Source organism: Mesocricetus auratus, unplaced genomic scaffold (genome assembly GCF_017639785.1).
Source record: "Mesocricetus auratus isolate SY011 unplaced genomic scaffold, BCM_Maur_2.0 Super-Scaffold_100013, whole genome shotgun sequence".
In the NCBI taxonomy this organism is placed as follows: Eukaryota; Metazoa; Chordata; class Mammalia; order Rodentia; family Cricetidae; genus Mesocricetus; species Mesocricetus auratus.
The window spans coordinates 65,564,253-65,585,119 of NW_024429196.1; the positions used below are offsets into that span (position 1 = coordinate 65,564,253).

General features: G+C 45.2%; 1 protein-coding gene across 3 annotated transcripts in view; it reads left to right on the forward strand.

The window, feature by feature from the left end:
• The first annotated feature begins 68 nt into the window (after positions 1 to 68).
• Jarid2 (jumonji and AT-rich interaction domain containing 2) overlaps positions 69 to 20,867 on the forward strand; it is a 167,316-nt gene continuing 146,517 nt past the window's right edge. The window contains exons 1-2 of one of the 3 annotated variants that reach the window (XM_005066341.4): positions 69 to 181; positions 2,044 to 2,247. In XM_005066341.4, coding sequence (XP_005066398.1) covers positions 2,203 to 2,247 — 45 coding nt within the window. In that variant the 5' untranslated portion in view covers positions 69 to 181; positions 2,044 to 2,202. Of the gene's footprint in view, positions 182 to 1,125; positions 1,245 to 1,634; positions 2,248 to 20,867 lie in introns of those variants that run through there. The other 2 variants (XM_040755905.1, XM_013110611.3) reach the window with 2 other exon arrangements.

Consider the following 20,867-nt stretch of genomic DNA (forward strand, 5'->3'; position numbering starts at 1 on the left):
GGCTAACCTGGCAGATTTGAAAAACAGGGCCTCTAAGACCCTAAGTAAAACCCAGGAAATTAACGCAGACGCCGTGAGACTTGATAAAGTTACTGCTAGCGCGAATGCCCCAGAGAGCGACAGCAGGGCCTGCGATCCATTGATCTGAGCGACTGACGAGCCTGGGCAGGGGCTGGGGCAGGTAAGGCTGTGGGGCGCAGACCGTTGGTATTTCGGGCGCTCGGTGTTCGAGACGCTTCCTTGCGGTCTGCGTGTGTGTCGCTCGGGCTCCACAGTCCGCTGTTTCTTTTTCTGTCTGTTTGTTTTTCTGCCCTCAGCGTCTCAGTCTCACTCGCGGGCAGCCCTCGTCCTGAGGGTAAAGACCCCCTGAACCATCTTCCCAGACAGCCGGGGCTTCGCCTCCCCGCCACCAGCGACGGCCTAGTGTCGCGCCGGGCGGAGGCTCGCGGGCCGGCGACCACGGGGCCGCGTGCCCAGCCCGCAGGTCGCCCTCCCCTCCGCCTCGCGCGTGGGGTCGCGTGGGGCCGCGGGCCGGCGGCAAAGCCGTGACCTCGGGCCACCCCGGCCGCGCGCCGCTCGCTCCGCACACGGGCGCGAGGCGCTGTCCTGAGGTGACACCGCCTGCCACGGCAGAAGCCGCAGGCGCCGCCGATCAGCGAGTTCGCACCGAGGATTCCTCTTGGTGCGTGGCCCAGTTTTGCTTAGGACCCGCTCCAACCCCTCGCTGACACCGCCCCCCCGCGCCGCCACGCTCCGAGGCCTTCCTCGGGGAAGCCTGGCGGCTTTCCCCTCGCGGGCCCGCGGCGCGCGCGCGCGATTCCTCGATTCCACAGGCGGTTCGCGGCCCCGGGTGGGGGCGGGGCGCGCGGGGCCTGGCCGGCCGCCTGCGGGGAGGGGACTGGGGGCGGGCCGGCGTGGGGAGTTCCTCGCTCGCGGACCACACGCTCCGCGGGCCAATCCCGAGCCAGCCTCTAGCAGTGTCGCACGCGGGACACGTCCAAGCGTTTGTTGGCAGGGCCGGCGAAGGGGGGAGGGGGACGGATCAGGGAAGGGAGTTGAGTGACAGGCGGTGCGGAGCACGCTGGGAATTGTAGTTCCTAGCTCCCGTGGCCATAGCCATTTTGTAGTCAAGGGACTACAACTTCCAGAAGATCAAGGGGACTATTCTAAGGTGCCCCGGGAATAGGCGGCTCTCCCCCGGGCCGGGCGTCCTGGGGCACTGGTACCCAGCTGCCCGGCTGCAGGTAAACGTGAGGGCAGTGGAGAGGGTTTGCATGTGGCGGCCGTGGGGTGAGCGGACAGCGGGGAGGGGGGGGGAAGGGGCTGAGGTGGAGCGACCGAGCGTGCCATGCATTGAGTCTAGGGAGCCTCTCTCAATTCCGTGCTTGGGGTAGGAGTGGGAGAGGCGCCTGACGGGCGCTCCGCGAAGGATTCGCTGAGGCCTCTCCCGAGTCTGGCCGACCGGGCTGCGGGTGTCTTGTGCACTGGGCCAGGGCTGGTGGGCTAAGGGTAAGCAAGCGTGCGGGGGCTCAGCTGTGGGAGTTTTCGGCTGGCGAGCTGTGGGGAATTAGCCGAGGAGCCCTAACTTGTATAAAAGCAGAGTCCATTTAAAGTTGGGCTGGATAGCCTGTCTCTCATTGGTTAGGGGGCTTGGAAAAAAAGAGACTCGGCGAGCCCTCCGCTGTGGTGCTGCCGCCGCCGCCGCCGCCGCCGGAGTTGACTCTTCTGCTCGCACTGCTGCTGCAGCACAAACGTGACTTCCAACATTTTAAATTTATCTTTCCTTTTTCTTTTCCAAGATGTAACTACAGATCAGACACTAAGGACCTTCCCGTTTCGCTGATGTAGTTTTTGGACGAAAAAGGGGGGGTGTGAAGGGCGTCGGTTTTTTTTTTCTTTTTTCTTTTTTTGTGTCTCTGTTTTGTGTGTTTCGGGGGAAATTTTCCATTATGTTTTACTAAAGTGAATTTTTCTTGTTTGCTTCGTTCGTCTTTGGCTCTTTTTTTTTTCTTTTATCCTTCTCAATTTCGGATTTATTTCAAGGCGAATCTGGCTTTGGGGGAAGAGGAAGAAAAGTCGGATTACAAGGTCTACCACCACCACCAACAATAAAAACCACCAGGATATTTTTTTGCAAATTTCTGACGGCTTTAAATTCATGAAGCAATTGTTCCCTTCTGCAATCAGCATTTGGATCTCAGAATGAGCAAGGAAAGACCCAAGAGGAATATCATTCAGAAGAAATACGTAAGTGCCCCTAACAACACATCCTTTGGCTTGCAGTTGTGAGCAGTGGCTGTGAATGTCAAGTTTATAGATAATTCTGCAGCTCAAGTGTTTTAAACATAGCGTCCGATAAGGCTGTTTCTTTCTCTTCCGAAAGAGCTTTTCAGGCAAAGTCGTGTCTGCCTAGTTTGGTTGAGAAAACAGACTGGTGTAGAGATACCTCAAGTGAATAAATTGACCTCGAGTGACACAACATTAATGTAGTTTTAGATGAAAGGCAAGTGATTTTGGTGGAGGTTGGGGCTCTGGGTGGGGGCCTGCGGTAATATAACTAAACTGCATTCTCGGGCGGATTTGGCCCCATATTGCACTTTGCATACAAATGAGCTTGTTATTGGTGTTATTTGGGAAGCCGTGGTAGGTATGTGTGTTGGAAGCCCTCTAAGTTGCAATCCTGGTCCGATTAGAGCGATCTTCTTGCACTGGCATATCCATTTAATATGTGGTCATTTTGGCTTATCTAGTTTGCAACATAACCCAGTTGGGAATCATGTTACAGGGACTGCATTTATTGGTATTGACTTTAGTAATGAGACTGTTTTGGTTTTGTTTAAAAAGAATTCATGGTTTCTGTGTTTAGGGGAAAAATAGAGTTAATGTTTTGAAGTATATATTTGTGTGAGTGAATGCATTTGTTACTGCAAATAATTTATTCTTGTTAATTGGGTTTCTGAAATTGGGTTGTAATAGCTAAATTTGTGCATAGTATAGCAACATTTTGCTTGGCGTAGGGAGTGTTTTTGTTTCATGTAGTGGTCCCCCCTTTTTTTGGTAAGTTTTGGGGGGAGGGAGCAAAGAAGGGAACCAGGGGATTAACCAAATATGCACTCGAGTGATCCGGTGGTTAGCTGCATATGCTTAGAGCAAATAACTCATCCCCCACCCCGAAAAAAGGCCCTCGAAGATACATAAAGAACAATGCGATCGTATAAGAAAGTTTTATATAACTAGAGTCGATAATTTGGTGCTAGTATTTTTCCCTTTCTGTGTGGAGTGTATAATGGGAGATGACCTTCGGGGTAGTGGCTCTGTAAAAATACATATTTAATGGAGAACCTGAATTTCTCTTCCGGAGAGCTGATTCTAATCTAGACACGTAAACTTAACTATGAAAGAAACGCGAGATTAAATAATGAAGCTCAACTTACAAAGCTGCTCCATAAGGAATTTGAGAATTAAAAATACATCCGCATTGCAGAGGGCCGGGTAGATCGCTAAGGACTAGTTTAAACTCGGTGTGTAGAAACTGCATGGGCAGAGCCTTGCCTTGGAGAGTCCACCTTCCCAGAACATGTCTGTTTCTGATGTAGCCACAAAGGAGATGAGGTAGAACTTGGACAAGAACCCTCCACCCTATCCCGGACCTTGATAAGTTGGAGACTACTGTGTGGGGTAGGCTTTTTTTGTTGTTGCTGGTGGCCAGCGGATCCTGGCGAGTCCGGGCGTCTGGCCGCAAGCCGATGTGGCCGCCGGTGGAGGCGCGAGGCAGAGCACGAGTTGCCGCTGCGGGAGCCGAGTCCGTGCTCACGCCGCGCTCGGGCCACAGCAGCGGGCCGGGAGGGTGAGCGGGGCCCGCGGCGGGCTGGGCCGGGGCCGGGGCGGCGGGCTCGCGGGCGGCCTGTAGGGGGCAGACTCCGGGCTGTGCTCTGGCCGGGCGGGTGGGTGGGGCTCGCGAGTGGCGCGGTGTGCAGACTCGGGGCAGGCCAGGCTGGTGAGTGCGGCCGAGGGGAGGCTGCCTCGGGCGCCCCCCGCCGCGCACTAGGCTGAGCTTGGCGGCTCTGGCGTCTTCACGCCGCCCTGCCCCGCGGGCTCCGGCGCAGTCTCGAGAGCAACAGGTTAAGCTGGCTAGACGTCAGCGCGCCCCCTCCCCGCCCCGCGGCCTTCCCCTGCCGTGCGCCTCTGCATCCCCCCCTTCTCCCCGCCCCCTCCCCGCCCCCTGCCCCCAGTGGTTCTGGTCCTCCGCCCCCCAACACAGGCAGCCGCGGTCTGTTGTCATTGTGACGTCACAAAGGGACGGCCCGGTGGAACCTTCTCTTCCTCCGTGACGTCAAAAGTCGGGCGGAAGGTTCCAGGCGCGGCCTGAGTGGGAGCTGCGGAAGCGGTACGTGGGAGGAAGAAGGGTTTGTGAAGGGTGTGACACCCCAGCCTTCCGCTTTGAGGTGTTCCAGGTCCCACCAGGTGAGCATCGGGGAGCCTTTTACTTCTCACCAAGTGCCCTTAACCCTGTTCTTAAACTCCTTAGGGGCTGGAGAGTAGGGAGGGAGGGGCCTTCTTAACGCAGGAGCGCTGACACCCGTCAGTTCCAGGTCTTTTGATGGTGTGACTTTAGTGTATCCCTCACTCAGACCCGTGTTAATGAAAACGAAGGAAACGACATTTAGGAGAGCTTTACCTTGTGTGGCTGGAGTTGAGTGAGGGCTTGGTTACTTTGTCGTGCTGGGGGATGCCTTTACAGGAGGCAGCGTGATACCTGTGAAGGGGATGCTGCTTAGCTAATATCTTTTCCGAAGCTTTTCACTGCCTTTGGGGAAGGACTGTCCTCATTTGCTCACCTACTGTATCTTGGGGACTGCACGGCTGTACTCCAAAGAACACAAGACTCTTAAGTCTCAAGATTTACTGGATCTTAACAGGATAACAAATGGTTCATGGTGTGAATCTCCCCTTTTCTGTAAAATGGAAAATGTCATAACTGCTTTTGTCACTTGACTAAATCATTGAGATAATGTAGGTGGGAGATGTAAAACAGTGTGCTGCTTTATATAGAAGGTGGCATTATTACTTAACTGGTGGAAGGCAGCCTGCTTGCTACTACCCTCTCAAACCTTAGATGTCTTCCCTTTAGTTTGCCTCAGCTGAGAGTGTGATGCGATGAAAGCTTTGGGAGAGATTTGTGTTGTATTTCTGTTCAAGAAAGGAGTTTTCTGTAGGTTTGGAGGCTGTCCTGGTACTCAGCTCTGTAGACCAGGCTGGCCTGGAACTCACAGAGATCCGTCTCCCTCTGCCTCCCTAGTGCTGAGATTAAAAGCCACCGCCACCACCACCCAGCTAAGGATTTAGTCTTCTAAATGCCTGTAACATTAGCACAGTTCAAGGTTATCTTTCGTTAATATCCAGTCTGGGTCCATAAGTCCTTCTGTGCTATATAAAAACTGTCTTAGACATCCCCTTGCCACCAATATGGCATTGTAGAATGCATTTACCCATTGCCAGGAAAACAGGGCTTGATGGTGCCTGTTGTAATCAGGAAGTTTAAGCAGGAAGATCAGGAGTCAAGGTAATGCTACATATTAAGTGTGAGTCCAGCAGCTGGGAATGTACTTCTCAAAAACATACCCCAGACCACCCCATGATTCTTGAAAGTGAGAGAGGTTGCTTCAAAAGGGTTAGAAACTGAGTTTTACTACAGAAAGAAGTATACCAGAACTGGTGTTTAGCTCAGTGTGCTGGAGTGTTTGCTTAGCATGGCTAACGTCCCAGGGGGGGTTGATTTTAGCGCTAAAAAGTTCAAAATAACGATTGCCTAGAATGGTTGGTACATACCTTTTAACATCCAGCACTGGGAGATCAGAGAGACCGTGTGTATCTCACATTGAGACCAATCTGGTCTACATAGCAAGGTCCAGGCCGGCAAGAGATACATAGTGAGGCCCTGCCAGCCCCCCCCCCAACAAAATAAAAAAACAGAAAAGTCAGCTTTCTTGCTTTTTGTTGAACAACCATTGTGATATTTTACAACGGTTGGGGGAAGAACTGAAGTTATTCACTTGCCTTGTTTACCCTTTTATCAAATTCATACTGCTTTCTCTTTGTTTCTAGTGGTGGAAAATCCTACCCTTTCCTAAGGAGTCTAGGGTGGAGGTGATTTATTTTTTTGCAGAGCTTGGGTGTAACTTAAGGGACTTTCATGTGATGGAAAGCTGTGACACCCAGTGCAATCTTAGTTCAGAGCAGAAGCACTTTTAAAAACTCACTATAGGTGTGGAATACAGAAAATACAGAAGCAGTACAGGCAGGTTCGTAGTGTGTTAAATCGAAAATGAATAGTACATTTTGTTCATAATGCCAAAATTGGGTTCTTATTTTTGGGTTGATTTATCACCCCCCCCTTTAAGGGCTAATATCTCTACAGATAATTCTTCAATTAAATTTATTTTACTTATTTTGTATGTGCATGTGTGTGGGTATGTGGGTATCTCACAAATGTGGAGGTCAGAGTACAACTTGGAGGAGCTGAACCATCTCACTTTGTTGGATTATTTATTATCTGTTTGTAGGTTATTGCTGGAGTTGACTATTTGTAGCCACTGGCCCAAATAGCCAGCTTTTGTAGTTTAGAGGGTTAATGGATATTTTGCCTCCTAGTTGGTTAGAACTGTCCCTTATGTGGGTCTGTCTAGGGCACTAAGTAAGTGCCTTGATATTTAAACTTACTGACTTCAAAAGGAAGATATCTTTTGAAGTTTCTGACTGGTGCCTGTTCCATTAACAGTAGGTCTGTCTCTAAAGGGGTGAGGGGAAAATCATATTAAGCCAAGTATATAAACACTTGGTAAAGGCTAAACTGGAATGTTTTGAATCTGTAACATTGTCTTGGTAGTATTCATAATTAAGCTTTGGCCATTCTAATTAAAATTCTATGTGCAGTGTTCAAATCCTGCTGTTACTGGCCCAAGTCTCCCCAAACATTGTTGTGCTAGCTCTAACTAACCTCTACCTGCTTAGCCTCCTTACCCATAGGCGCAGAACATTCTGGTTATTAACCTGAAGCCTCTGCCCAGTGGGCAGCTGTGGGGTGTGCTTCTGTCCCCTTTGGCTTCTGCCCAGAAGGGTTGCCAAGTGTCAGTTGTTTGTTCCCAAATCTGGTTATTCCAGTTTGAGCTTATACTTGTAATTACAATTAAGTCTTATGTAAACCTTGAAATGACTGTGAAAACAGTTGGTTCAGCTTTTAAGTTGAATGCTTTGGAGGAGACGTGATAAAAGAGCTAAAAGAATAAAAAGGATGTTAAATTAGATGTAGGCTAGACACTTGATCTTCTGGATTCTTCAGAACATAAACAGTGCATTGCAAGTCGTTTCTCTTTTTGGTGGTAGTGATGGTGTTATGGTGGGCTAAGTTAAACTTCCAGCCTCCAGGTAACTCCCTTTAAACACCTAAATTCTCCTCTTCAGTGAAACATGTGGAATGAGTCTGAAAGAAAATTTGTACTCCAAAATAAGACTGTACTTGGAAGGAAAGATTAACTGAGATCTCAGCTTTGGGAGGCTGAGTGTACATAGGATTATTGTGATTGTAAGGATAGCATGGCCTTTAGAGTAACACACTGTCACAATAAGAAAAAAAAGTTTAGTAGCTAAAAGTAAATATTTATCTCTTCATCATCACACCACTTATTTTATAACTTTTCTTTTTACCAGTTTCATGTAGCTCAAGCTGCCTTGACTTACTGTATAGTTAAAAGATGACCCTGATCCTCCTGCTTCCTCCAAGTGCTGGGGTTATAGGTTCCCACTATCATACTCAGCTAACATTCTGTGGGTTTTTAATTTATATTTATTCTCTGTCATTATGTGTGTGGTGTTTGGTGACAAGGGTCTTTACCCACTGAATCCTCGTGCTTGTCAAAATCTTGTGTCATATAAGCAACTTTATGGTCTGTCCCACAAGATACCACAGAAGATCTCTTAAGTGTACATGCATGTGTTTCTGGAAGGAGCAAGCCACATGCATGCTTTTAATTTACTTTTGAGTCAAGGTCTCATTCTGTAGTCCATGCTGGCCTCAAACTCATGGTCTTTTTCTGTGATTCTAAGTTCTGGAAGTACAGACATGGCTTTTTCTGAATGCCTTAAAAATTTAGTTCAGTTCTGATTCATTATAAAACTCTTAAAATTGCAGTTGACCCTTCAGGAAGTGACTACTTGCTCTTTCGCTTCTGGTGCCATAATCTTGACTCTTGACGGCTTCCCGTACTCCTGCCGCTCCCCCCCGTACGTTGTGTGTTTCTACGAATTTGTATATGCCTCTGCAGGTGTGCTTGCGTGCACACACTTGCCATGGCTCAGGCAGGGCCAGAGATCAACTTGCAGAGGTATGCTCTTTCCACCATGTGTGGATCCTGGGGAATTGAAATCAGGTTATCAGGTGGAGGCTAAACGCCTTTACCTGCTGAGCCATCTTTCCAGTTTAGGAAATACTTAAGACAGCCATAGAACTCCTACTGTTAGTGAAAGCATTATGAAGAGAAGACTCAGTCAATTCTGAAGTAGCCACCCACTTTCATAGTTTACATAGCAAGGTCATATGAAAAAAGGGGCTTTTCAGGCCATTTTATAGAAGTGAATACCAATGCCATATAATTTAAACCTGTATGTCCTCATGTCCTCCTGTGTTTTTTGGCTTAGATGAAATGATGTCAAATAACTGATCAGCACCACCCTGAAGGGAATAACCGGTTTATAAAAGGGTCCTGTCAGCTTCTGAGAACAAGGTGTGTGCTAGTCTGCAGCAAGCTTTTGCTCGATGGTTTCTTCTAGATAGTGGAGCTACTCTGTTGTCTTCATTGGAGGATCCTGGGGAACTGGTTGTTGGAGCTCTGTAGTTTTGTGGTTGTCCACCTACAGTCTTGGGTGTACCCGAGAGCCATAATGCGCAGCAGTTCTTCCAGAAACTACTTGGTTGTCTCAGGGCTGTCATAAATCACCTTTGGTACCTTTCCTTGCACTTTGACTGTTGCTCCTGGTTTTGTTGTTTTGAAGACCATAAGTTCTGGAGGAAATTGTCCTTGATTCCCACAGTGAGCCATCCATGAAACAGAAACTGTCTTGATGTGTTAATGAGGTAACTTGAGTAACAGTCACATTACAGGTAATTACTCATCCCAATCATAAGGATTCCTGATTGACTGCTTTAGAGAAGGACCCTACTGCAGAGTTCTTTTGTTACTACCTTTTTTTTGTTGTTTTTTGAGACAGGGTTTCTCTGTAGTTTTGAAGGCTGTCCTGGAACTCACTCAGTAGACCAGGATGGCCTCCAACTCCACATGCTTCTGTCTCCCCAAGTGCTGGGATTAAAGGCACATACCACCATCACCTGGCTTGATTTTGTAATCCTGTAGGTTCCACCCCAAACCTAGTTCCTGGGGGATTACAGGTGGGATTACCAACCTATACAGTATTTAAAGTTCTAATTTAGTAAGTTCATCAAGCTCTGAAATAGTTTAGATAGCATTGTTGAATTCTGTGAATCCTAGAAAGTTAATTACACTGTCACCCACACTCCAGGGTGCTGACTTGACACAAGGTAGTATTATTTGAAAGGAGGGAACCTCAACTGAGAAACTGCCCCCAATATAATCAGGCTATAGGCAAACCTGCAAGGGTGTTTTCTGATGGATGGGGAGGCCCAGTCTATTGTGGCTAGAGCTCTCCTGGACTGGTGGTCCTGGTTTCTACAAGAAAGCAGGTTGAGCAAGCCATGAAGAGTGAGCCAGTAAGCAAGCAGTGTACTCCTCCATGGTCTCTTCATCAGTTACTGCCCTGCTTAAGTTCTTGTCCTGACTTTGAGCCAGTGATGAAGTGTTAAGCCAAATAAACTTTTTCTTAAAGTTGCTTTGGTGTTTCATCATAGCAATAACCCTAAGACACCAGGTAAGGCACTTCAGGTACACGAAGGGATTTTCCCCCCATCATTTTTGGAGGTTGGGTGTTAGGTAGTGAAAAGGATGGGTTTTGAGTTTTATTGTCAGTCCAGGAGATGACCCTCTGGCTCCTGGGATAGCAGTCAGGCATTTCCGTATTTCTGATGACTAAATTGGCCAGAGAATGTAGGAAGCCTTTTGGCATCTATCTTACTGCTGTCTTAGACTCTGGGTTGTTCTTTTTCTGTTATTCCGTTATGTTCTTTTTTTTTTTTGAGACAGGGCTTCTCTGTAGCTCCTGACCTCAAACTCAAGAGATCCTCCTGCCTCCCTAGTGCTGGGATAAAAAGTGTGCACCACCACTGCCCGGCCTCCATTATGTTCTAATCACCATTTTTGAGAGATCCTTAATGGTTGGCTCTTTCTTGGTTCTCATTCTGTCAGCTATTTTGTCTGGTGTGTGTGCCAGGAGGAAATGAGAAGTGATGAGTACTGAGCTTGTGTTTCTTGCATTTACCCCTTCCATAGTTTGCAGAAGGACTGAGTGAATGCTCATCCTCTTAGGCAGCAGGGAGTCTGCTTTTGTGTATGAGTTGCCATTACTCATGCATGAGCTTCGGTCATGAAGGGTCTTAACTTGGACAGGGTTGCTTTGACTGTATAGGGCACTGTATACATAATGGACAAGTTGGTTCCAGCTTTTATTTAACTTGGTTGTATGACCCAGGACAAACTATCTCACATGGCTGAGTTCCTTCCTCATCTGGAACTTTGTTGAGTGCACCTTGCAGACTGGGAGGGCCAGGGAGATTTTTGATGTGAAAGCACTTTGTAAACTGCATACTGCTGCACAAATGCTCAAGGTATTATTACACAGTTGGAAATCACCAGCTTGGAGACACCATGCCTGCCAGCAGCCTTCCTAGCTGACTCAGAAATAAATAAATCTAGTAAATTCAGAGTGAACAGTATATTTAGAGCAAGGTTTAAAGATTAAGAGGTGATGTAATCATCGTCCCCTCTATTCCCACTTTGCTTGTTAATTCCTGTTGAATCAGGAAACATGACAATTAGAAAGGATAGATTGGAAATTAAGATTAAAGCACCACTTAATCTGTCTTCACAGGCATGTTTAAAAGTACAACTTGAAGGATTCCTTGAAACTGAAAATCTGATCACGATTCTTCAGTGGCTGATGGTTGTTTTGTGTATCAAGTGTGAACTGAGTTTGTCCTCAGTATTGAGTAAAAATCATTTTTTGTTTCTTGTTTACACCAGGCAAATGGATTTCCTGAGGAGTCCAGTATTCTCTTCATGGACCTCATGGCTAGACCGCCAAACTCAATCCACTCGCTCTTAGTCTTTCCTTCCAGGTCAAGGAATAGTTTTGTGTGTCTGTTAGGGGCTGAGTTTTGTAGGTGATTGTAAATGAGTGCTGTGAACCAGTCAGTATACAGTTAGCACATGGAGAATTCTTTTGGTGTTTTTGTTTTTTCGAGACAGGTTTTTTCTGTCCTGGAACTTGTTCTGTAGACCAGGCTCATCTCAAACTCACAGAGATCCTACTGCGTCTGGAATTAAAGGCTGGGCCACCACTGCCGGGTTTGGAATGTATCCAGTACCACTGGGTGGGAATTGGAAGTGGAAAAGGAGTTTCACTGATTAGAATTTCAGAGTCCCAAACTCACACCTTGTTGGACACAGCTGGGCATGAAATGGAAGGCCTCTTCTGTTCTTGAGTTTGAACAGGTCACAGTGACACACTTCTCTCTTCCAGGTGCATTCTTAGTCATCCATGGTAGTTCAAGTAATTGATTCATTTTCAAGGAAAAAAAAAAATTCATATGTAATCCCCATAGCTAATTATAAGCCAGTAGCTTTTCCCCTTGTGAAAAATGGCTTTTCTGCTTCATATGAAATCATTTCAATCAGACAAGTACTTAAAGATAAAAATTACTGAAATTGCATACCAGATATTCCCCCACTTGTAGATGTATAGGCTCACTCATGTGCATTTTGAATTTATATCTTATTTCAGTTATCAAAATACAGTGATTTTTTTTTTTAAATGTCTGCAGGCATGCCGTTGAAATGGGCTTCACTTCATCTGTTGCCCCTTTGGCTTTTCCACAGGTTTAGGCTTTTGGTTTTTGTTTTTAAAATGATGTTTTGTGTAGTAGCCTGCTTTATGTATCTTTTGCACTTGATATTTCTCAGTGTTGTAGGATTACTGACTCAGAATTGTACCATATTTTCTGGGGAAAGGCTGTGCTAAAATGCATACATAGTTACATAGTGCATTTTAGGTTATCTAATTTGTTTGTTTGTTTGTTTGTTTGTTTTTTTTTTTTTTGGTTTTTCGAGGCAGGGTTTCTCTGTACTGTTTTGGAGGCTTTCCTGGAACTCGCTTTGTAGACCAGGATGGCCTCGAACTCACAGAGATCCGCCTGCCTCTGCCTCCCGAGTGCTGGGATTAAAGGAATTTGTTTGGTTTTTTTAAAACTATAATATGGACCCTTGTAAGTATTAAAGATGTCAGTTGAGTTTTATTTGTTTCTATTTTCTTGCCCCTTTTCAGGGCATTTAGGACTAAGATAAGAAATGAAAGCATTTTAACACAAGATTACTTTAGGAACACAATGTGGTTTTAGAAAGAAGGGAAGCAGACCTCATATAAGCGTACATTTTGATTGTTTATGAGTTTCTTTCCTTTGTGAGTCCGTGGGAGATACTTAAGTAATAGAATGATCTGGAATCATATTGTTTGTGCTTGCAAGTACAGTCCTGTTTGTAGGGTGGCCTTTGTAACATTCTTAGGGCTGAGTTTCATAGCTTGATCAATTAAATACATCTTAACTGTGTTTGTTGTCATCCTAATATAGTTTACTATGGAGCAAGGATGTAAAACACTAGGAAGAAAGAGTACTAGCTTTGGAGTAGATCTTTCTTGGCTGTGTTTAGATGATGATCACTTTACTTCTGAGTTACAGTAGGGAAAAAGCCTCTCATTCTTGAATGAGAATGAAAGGGTAACGAAGTATCATTGTCTAGACAGGGTTAATCGAAGTCCTACAGGTCTGTAAGGTGCAACTCTCCAAATTCAAGGTGGAAGAAAAATGTGTTTCTGGGCCATCTCCTGCCATTACAGCATGTTCTAGTTGTTTGAGGAAGAGAGTGAAAACTATTTTGGCTACTTACTTAGCACTTGTCTTTCTCACTGAGGCTGCTTGCCTCCTTAAGTAATGGGAAAATTCTGGGATTGAATTTTTCTCTCTCCCATGGTGTTTGTGAGATTGAGATAAGAGTGGCAAAGAAGCAGTATTCCTTTGTGTGTGTGTGTGTGTGTTTAAGAGTCCCCTTGGAGCTACTGGTGGTGCCCCATACATACCCTTAATCCCAGGGAGACAGAGGCAGGTGGAGTTCCCGGACAACCAAGGCTACACAGAGAAACCCTCTGGGGGAGGGTGTCCTTGGATGAACTTTCCTAGTGTAGTCTAGCTCCCATTGGTTTTACCAGGTTACTTCCTTTTTCCCATTCTTATACTGCCTAAAGCAGGAAAGCTCTGTTCTAATTTTCAGATTGTAATGATGTCTTGATGTTGGATGATGAAAGAGCCAATGTGAATGAATGGAAAGCATTTAGTAAGGAGTCATGGTCTGGGCTCCTAGTTAAATTAGTAGCACATGCTTTTCTTCTGCCTTGAAGGATTTTGGTTTTTCCGGTCCATCAGTGGAGCTTTAGCATCACACAGCTTGGCCCTTCACATACACTTCATGACTCTGACTCTGTGTATTGGGGGAGAGGGGTGGTTCTCTGTGCAGCTCTGGCTGTCGTCCTGGAGCATGCCCACTCTGTAGACCTGGCTAGCCTTGAACTCAGAGATCAAGCCTCCACGATTAAAGGTCCGAGAAACCACATACTGCAAGGATCATGAGGAACAGAGTTAATTGCTGTACAGTTAACAATGCAGGGGTGTTGGTAGAAGGAACAGACCATCTTATTAGTGATCCTCCTTATTTCACTGGTTTTGTTGAACATTTGAGTCTATTTGGTTTCCAACTGTTTACTTGAGTTTCTAACTAGTTTTTTCTTTTCTTCTTTTGGTTTTTATGAGACAGGGTTTCTCTGTATTGTTTTGGAGGCTATCGGTCCAGCCCAGCCTTGAACTCACAGAGATCCGCCTGCCTCTGCCTCCCGAGTGCCACCACCGCCCAGCCTAACTAGTTTTTTCTTAAAATAAAAAAGTTAGTAAAAACAAACAAACCCCCTTGTAGCACAAATAATAAAAACCCAGAGACATTGGGATTCAGGCTGAAGATCAGAGAAGCAAAGCAGCAAAGAGTTCTTACCTCTACTAAGGCTGGGGTGACCCTATCCTCAGCGTGACTGCAGAGCGAGTACACTTCACTCCAGTCTACCCACCTTATATTCCTCTAGGGTTAAAGGCCTGCACCACCACCACCCAGCTTCTATGCCTAACTAGTGTGGCTGCTGGGATTAAAGATGTGTGCCACCTATGGCTAGTTAACTAGTATGACAAGCTTTGCACTCTGGTTTTCAGGCAAGTTTTATTTGTTAGATCATAAACAAAATATCACCACACCCCCTCAAATCCAGGGTCTCTCAATGTAGATCTGGCTGACGTGGAATGTAGGATCACCTGGTTCTGCTTACCAAGGTATTGAATGTATGACTGCATTGCACTTTCTTTATGAATGCGTGTGTGCGTGGGTGCCTGTCATAGATTAGTTGTGGAGGTCATAGGAGAGTTGACTCTCCTGTGTGCTTTTCCACTGGGTGTTGAATTTAGGTGACTATGCTTGGTGGCATTTGCCTTAACAGAAATTGTCAGGAGTGCTCCATCCTTTTCCTTAGCCTTGTGAGTACTGGGAATGTAGGTGTGTGACAACACTCCATTTGTTTACCGCTTGCCTTTTATTTCTGATACATTTTTATGTCAAAATGATAGTAGCTTTATTTTTAATATGTCTCTTACAGGTCACATACACTCTTTAAAAGAATGTACAACACAATGAGCTGTAATTCCAGGAACAATTTTTTTCCCTCAACCTGACTAAAAAAATTATTTAAGGGGCTAGAGAGTTGGCTCAGAGGTTAAGAGCACTGACTGTTATTCCAGAGGTCCTGAGTTCAATTCCCAGCAACCACATGGTGGCTCACAACCATCTGTAATGAGATCTCGTGCCCTCTTCTGGCCTGGAGGTATACATGCAGATAGAATACTGTATACATAATAAATAAAAAATTATTCAAGATTAAAATATGGGCCATGGGCAAACAATTACCCTCAAGCCAGAAGTTGATTGGCACTAAGTAGCTTTAATGTTTTTCTTTTTCTTCCGAGACAGGGTTTCTCTGTGGCTTTGGAGGCTGTCCTGGAACAAGCTCTGTAGATGAGGTTGGTCTCAAACTCACAGAGATCCACCTGCCTCTGCCTCCCGAGTGCTGGGATTAAAGGTGTGTGCCACTGCCAGGCTAATTTTTTTCCCCTCCCAATTGTGGCAGACTTTCTATGTAGTTATGACTGGCCTGGAACTCATTATGTATGTCAGGCTGGCCTCAAACTTGCATCCATCTGCCTGCCTCTGACTATAGAGTGCTGGAAGTAAAGACAATGTACCACCACACCTGACCCATTTATATTATGTTTTTGAGACCGGGCTTCTCTGTAGCTTTGAAGCTACATGCTATGTAGACCAGGTTGCCAGTTACATTTTTTTTTTTTTTGAGAGACGGTCTTTGCTGACTCAGGCGCCTTTGAAACTCACTACGAAGCTCAGGCTGCCCTCCAAACTCATTAAACCTCCTTCAGAGTCTGGGTTTATGAGCATGAGCCAGTATACCTGGGTAGCCTTCAATTTTGACCAAAATTTTTGCTTAGTAGTATTGGTATTGACACCCTGACAGAACTTCAGAACTTTAATCTGCAAGAATTTTTAAGATTCATGAAAATAATCCTTAGTGATGGTTACCTCCTTAGGGCCAGAGATCAGATTTTTGTTTAAGTGCCAATGACGTTTATATTCATATCTGCCGCCGGCCCCCTACCCTCCCCCTCCCCCTCTCCCTCGTGAAGGGGTCAGGCAACGTCTGGATTTAATGATGAACTTTTGAACTCCTGTTAACTTGGTTGGTGTTAGTAATGGACCAGTGTTTTAAGTCTTCTCAAACTACTGTTCGGATTCCAGGTTGGAATCTGAAAGTTGGCTAACAAGCTGACAAGAGTGAAAAGAAAACCTCATTAAATAAAAAACATGTTAGACTTGAGATGGGCTCAGAGTCTGGGCTCTGGGCACATCTAAGCTTTAGGCTAAGTGCCATGATTGAAGAAATTAGGAAGCACTTGGATTTACCTTGTCTTACCGCCTGTGAACTAGTTGTGCCGAGCTCTTACTTAGACCCACACAGCTTGATGGTGCTATATGGAATTTTTGTCTAGATGAGTGCTTGTACTTGAGATAAATCATAACTATTCTAATAAGATGGATTTTCTTTTGGTGCTGGTAAACGGGAGAGCATAAAGAGTTTGGGGACTGCAAAGCCTGTATTTTTTTTTTTATTCCCTTTATTTTTCTGCTCTAATTAAGTATGTCTAGCAGTCTCCAAACTGACACAGACTGGGGAGGAACACATTTAGCTTTTCCCCTAACCCTTTCTTCCAGGAGACTTGCTGAAGTTGTCATGTTATTTCTTTGCAGAATTTATTGGAGCAGTAGGCACAGGCTCCTGGGAGTATAAAAATAACCATGATTCTAAAGAAGAGTCAGTTTACCAGGGAAGGCCATTATCTTTGACTTGCAAAGCTCCTACAGCTAAACAGTGTTTGCTTACAGTTGTTTAATACAAATAAACACCTTAATGTTACCTATTGTAAGAAGATGTTCTTTTCCCTCCTTTGTACATGGAGGTCATCCCTGTAAAGAACAAATGCTGTCACCTTGACCAGGCAAACAGCTTATATTTCTGGACAGTCTTGGAAGTGTTTTTCAAGGAATGGAGTGTATAGGTGCTCTCTTTTCTACTATCAACAGCAAATAATTCTGTGTTGAGTGCTAAAGATTTGTAATGCTGATAAATAGGAATGAGCTTTTACAGTTCTTTTTTTTGTATCCAAATTACAAATTCAGAGTGGTTTTAAAGTTAATCTAGGGAATTTGCCAGAGTAGGCACCAAATGACTATCTGACAGGTAGATTCGCCCAGTCTTTATTTTTAGCACTGATTATAACATCAGGAGTGATAGACTAAAGTTACAGCTTAAAATATTTTTGTTAATTTAGGTCAGGGGACAACTTTCAGGAGCCCATTTTTCCCTTCCACTCTGTGGGTCCTGGAAATCAAACTGACATGCTTTTACCTGGGAAGCCATTTTTTGAGCCCTAAAGTTGCAGTTTTTGCTTGGGGGATAAAGTTACCCCTGGTCCTAGTTTGCTTGTCTGTTGCTGTAAAACCCCCCCCCCCCAATCTACCAAATGCAACTTTTGGGGGAAGAAAAGGGTTATTTGTCTTACCCAGCCCAGAAGTGATCCTATCTCTTGGTTTGGTTTGGTTTTTTGAGAGAGGGCTTCTCTGTAGTTTTGGAGCTTGTCTTGGCACTCACTTTGTAGACCAGGGATCACAGAGATCACAGAGATCCCCCCTGTGTCTGTCTTCCCAAATGCTGGGATTAATGGCACAACACCACTACCGCTCGTCAAATGATCCTGTCTCATCTCAACCTTCCTAGTGGCCAGGAGTATGCCACTGAGCCTGAGTGTCACAATTCTGTGTTTATATTGTCTTTTGTTGCTGAGAATGACATCCAGAGTCTGCCATCTGCTGGGTGAGCACTTTCATCATGGAACTACAACCTCTCCCCAGTCTTCTGATTCTTTTGCCTCCACCTCTTTGAATGCTGGAATTACAGAGGCGTGACATTGTTGGGGGTGGAACTCAGGGATTTTTTGCTTGCATTCTGTCACCTGAGCCACCCTTATCCCCACATCCCCTTCCTAGAACTTTCAGTATCCAGCTGACCCTTGCTTTGAAAACTATCCATAATTGTGTTGTACACAGTTCTGGTCATTCCTGGTACTACCCCCATGTTTGTGGTATTTTAAACCACAAACTGGCATCTCACTCAGTCTTCCCTATGTAATTTTGGATGTGAGTGTAATGTCTTTTAAAAACAATTCTGTGGCTTGTTAGTATATTCACAGAGTTATACAACTATCACTGTGGTCGATTTTAGAACATTTGAGAACTCCACAAAGAAACTCCACACCAGTGGTGCTCACTTTCTGCTTAACCCAGTTTCCCAGCCTCTGACAGCCACTAATTGTTCTGACTCTGAGGATTCTCCCCCCTGGATACTTGACACAAATGGATTAATAAAGTATGTGGCTTTTTGTAATGGACTGCCTTCTTTCATGTACCATACATTGTTTTAGTGTATTTCAACTTTTTTTTTTAATGGTTTTTCGAGACAGGGTTTCTCTGTATTGTTTTTGGAGGCTGTCTTGGAACTCACTCTGTAGACCAAGGTGGCCTCGAACTCACAGAGATCCGCCTGCCTCTGCCTCCCGAGTGCTGGGATTAAAGGCGTGCGCTACCAACGTCCAGCCTTCTCTCTCTCTCTCTCTCTCTCTCTCTCTCTCTCTCTCTCTCTCTCTCTCTCTCTCTCTCTCTCTCTCTCATTTTTCTTTAAGGCATGATCATATTGCATAGTGTGTGTACACCACATGTTGCTTATTCAGCTGTGCTGATTAGTGGTGTGTTTGTATCTCACAAACTAGCTAACACCTGGGAAGAGTAGTCAACTGAGGAATTGACTCTATCATATTGGTCCTTGAGTGCATTTGTGGTAATTTATTGATAATATATTAGTGAAGGCTTACCCCCACTATGAGCAGTCTCCCATTTCTGGGCATGTGGTTATATATACAGGAAAGCCATCCAGGAGCCTGAGACCATTTCTCCATGCATTGGCTTCCCTAGCAGATAGTCTGTAATTTGTAAACTAATGTAAACCCTTTCCCCTCTCAAGTTGGTTTTGGTCAGCGTTTTATTGCAGTAACAGAAACTAGAATACCAGCCAACCTTTTATTGACATTTGGGTTTATGTGCACCTTTTTCTTGTGTGCATGCTTTTATATAGAAACAGGATTGCATTTGTTAAAAAAATGCAGTAAATGGTTAGAAACCAGTACAAATACTCATCACTATATTTATTATAGCTAGGTTGTTTATGCAGTGAGCTTGAGGCCCTCCACTTCTAGGGTTCAGTGGAGTCCTCTGTTTTGATTGGCTGCCACTCTTCATGCAGCCATCATATGGCCTTACTTCTCTGCTTATTTGTAAACTAATGCCATTCACATATTTATGTGGGAGCCATGGATTTCACTTGCTTGGTGGTGGTGGAACTTAATGGTTCATCATAGGGTGATTTGCTTCAAGTAGCTTAGATTTCTTTTGGCTGTAGTAGGTTTTCAAATGAGTATTCTCCGTAGTGTATCTCAAATATCGAGTGTTTCAGGGCCTGGTTCCTGTGTGTGGTTCTCTCCTCCTTCCCTCCCTCCCTCCCTCCCCCCTCTCCCCCACTCTGTCCCTCTCTCACACACTTTCTCCCCCTCCCTCCTCTCTCCCTCTCTCCTCTCTCCCTCTTTCTCTCCTCTCTCCCTCTTTCTCTCCTCTCTCCCTCTCTCCCTCTCTCTCTCTCTCTCTCTGTCTCTCTCTCTCTCTCTCTCTCTCTCTCTCTCTCTCTCTGTCTCTCTCTCTCTCTGTCTCTCTCTCTCTCTGCCTCTCTCTCTCTCTGTCTCTCTCTCTCTGTCTCTCTGTCTCTCTCTCTGTCTCTCTGTCTCTCTCTCTGTCTCTCTCTCTCTCTCTCTCTCTCTCTCTCTCTCTCTCTCTCTCTCTCTCTCTCTCTCTCTCTCTCTCTCTCTCTCTCTCTCGGAATTTCCTCTGTGTAGATGTGTGTGTCTGACCCCCACTCTGGTCTCATAGAGATCCTTCCTGCCTCTGCTTCCTGAATACTGGGATTAAGGGTATGTGCTACCACAGTTGTTTTAACTTTTCTTGATTCCAGGCTGACCGATAGCTCCTGACTCCACGTGAGATTACAGGCATAAGCTATCTCACTTGTTTCATTTAAGTTTCTATGTGGTTATCTCTATCTCTGTCAAAGTACTTTGGGGTCAAGCATTGACTATTTTCCCGGGAAAAAAATTAGTTTTAGGTGTGTGTCTCTTTGAAACAGACTCTGTAATATAGTTCAAGCTGACTTCAATTTACTGTTTTGTTTTTTTTCCCCCCTCAAGACAGGATTTCTCTATATTGTTTTGGAGGCTATCCTGAACTTGCTCTGTAGACCAGGCTGGTCTCGAACTCAGAGATCCGCCTGCCTCTGCTTCCTGCACTGTTTTCTTTTGCTAGCCTTAAAAAGGCCATCTTGCCTCTACCTCCAAACGCTGAGATTATAGGTTTCATAGGATTGATTTTCTTGCTACTTCTAAGCCAGTTAAAACACTAGCAAGTGCTCTTCATGATGAATGTAAAATTAAAATGGAAGACCTTTGAAAGGGCCTGGAATAGAATTGTTTCTTAAAATTTTATGGATGTGGTTGTTTTGATTGCATATATACGTGCCATATGGGTGTATGCTTGGTACTTTGAGAGACCAGAAGAGGGCATCAACTTCCTAGAACTGAAGTGATAGTTGTGAGCTGCTATGTGGTTGCTGGGAATTGAACACAGATTCTCTGGAAGAGCAGCAGTGTTCTTTTCTCTAGCCCCTACATTTCCCTGTCAGATTTGTTCTTCATAGAGTGGTGTGAAATTGTTTGTGTGGTATAGTTGCTTACTGAGTCAGGTTGGTTTTGCTCATTTTTTAAGCATTCAGCAAGAGAAATGGAGTGGTGAATTTGCAGATGACAGATAAGG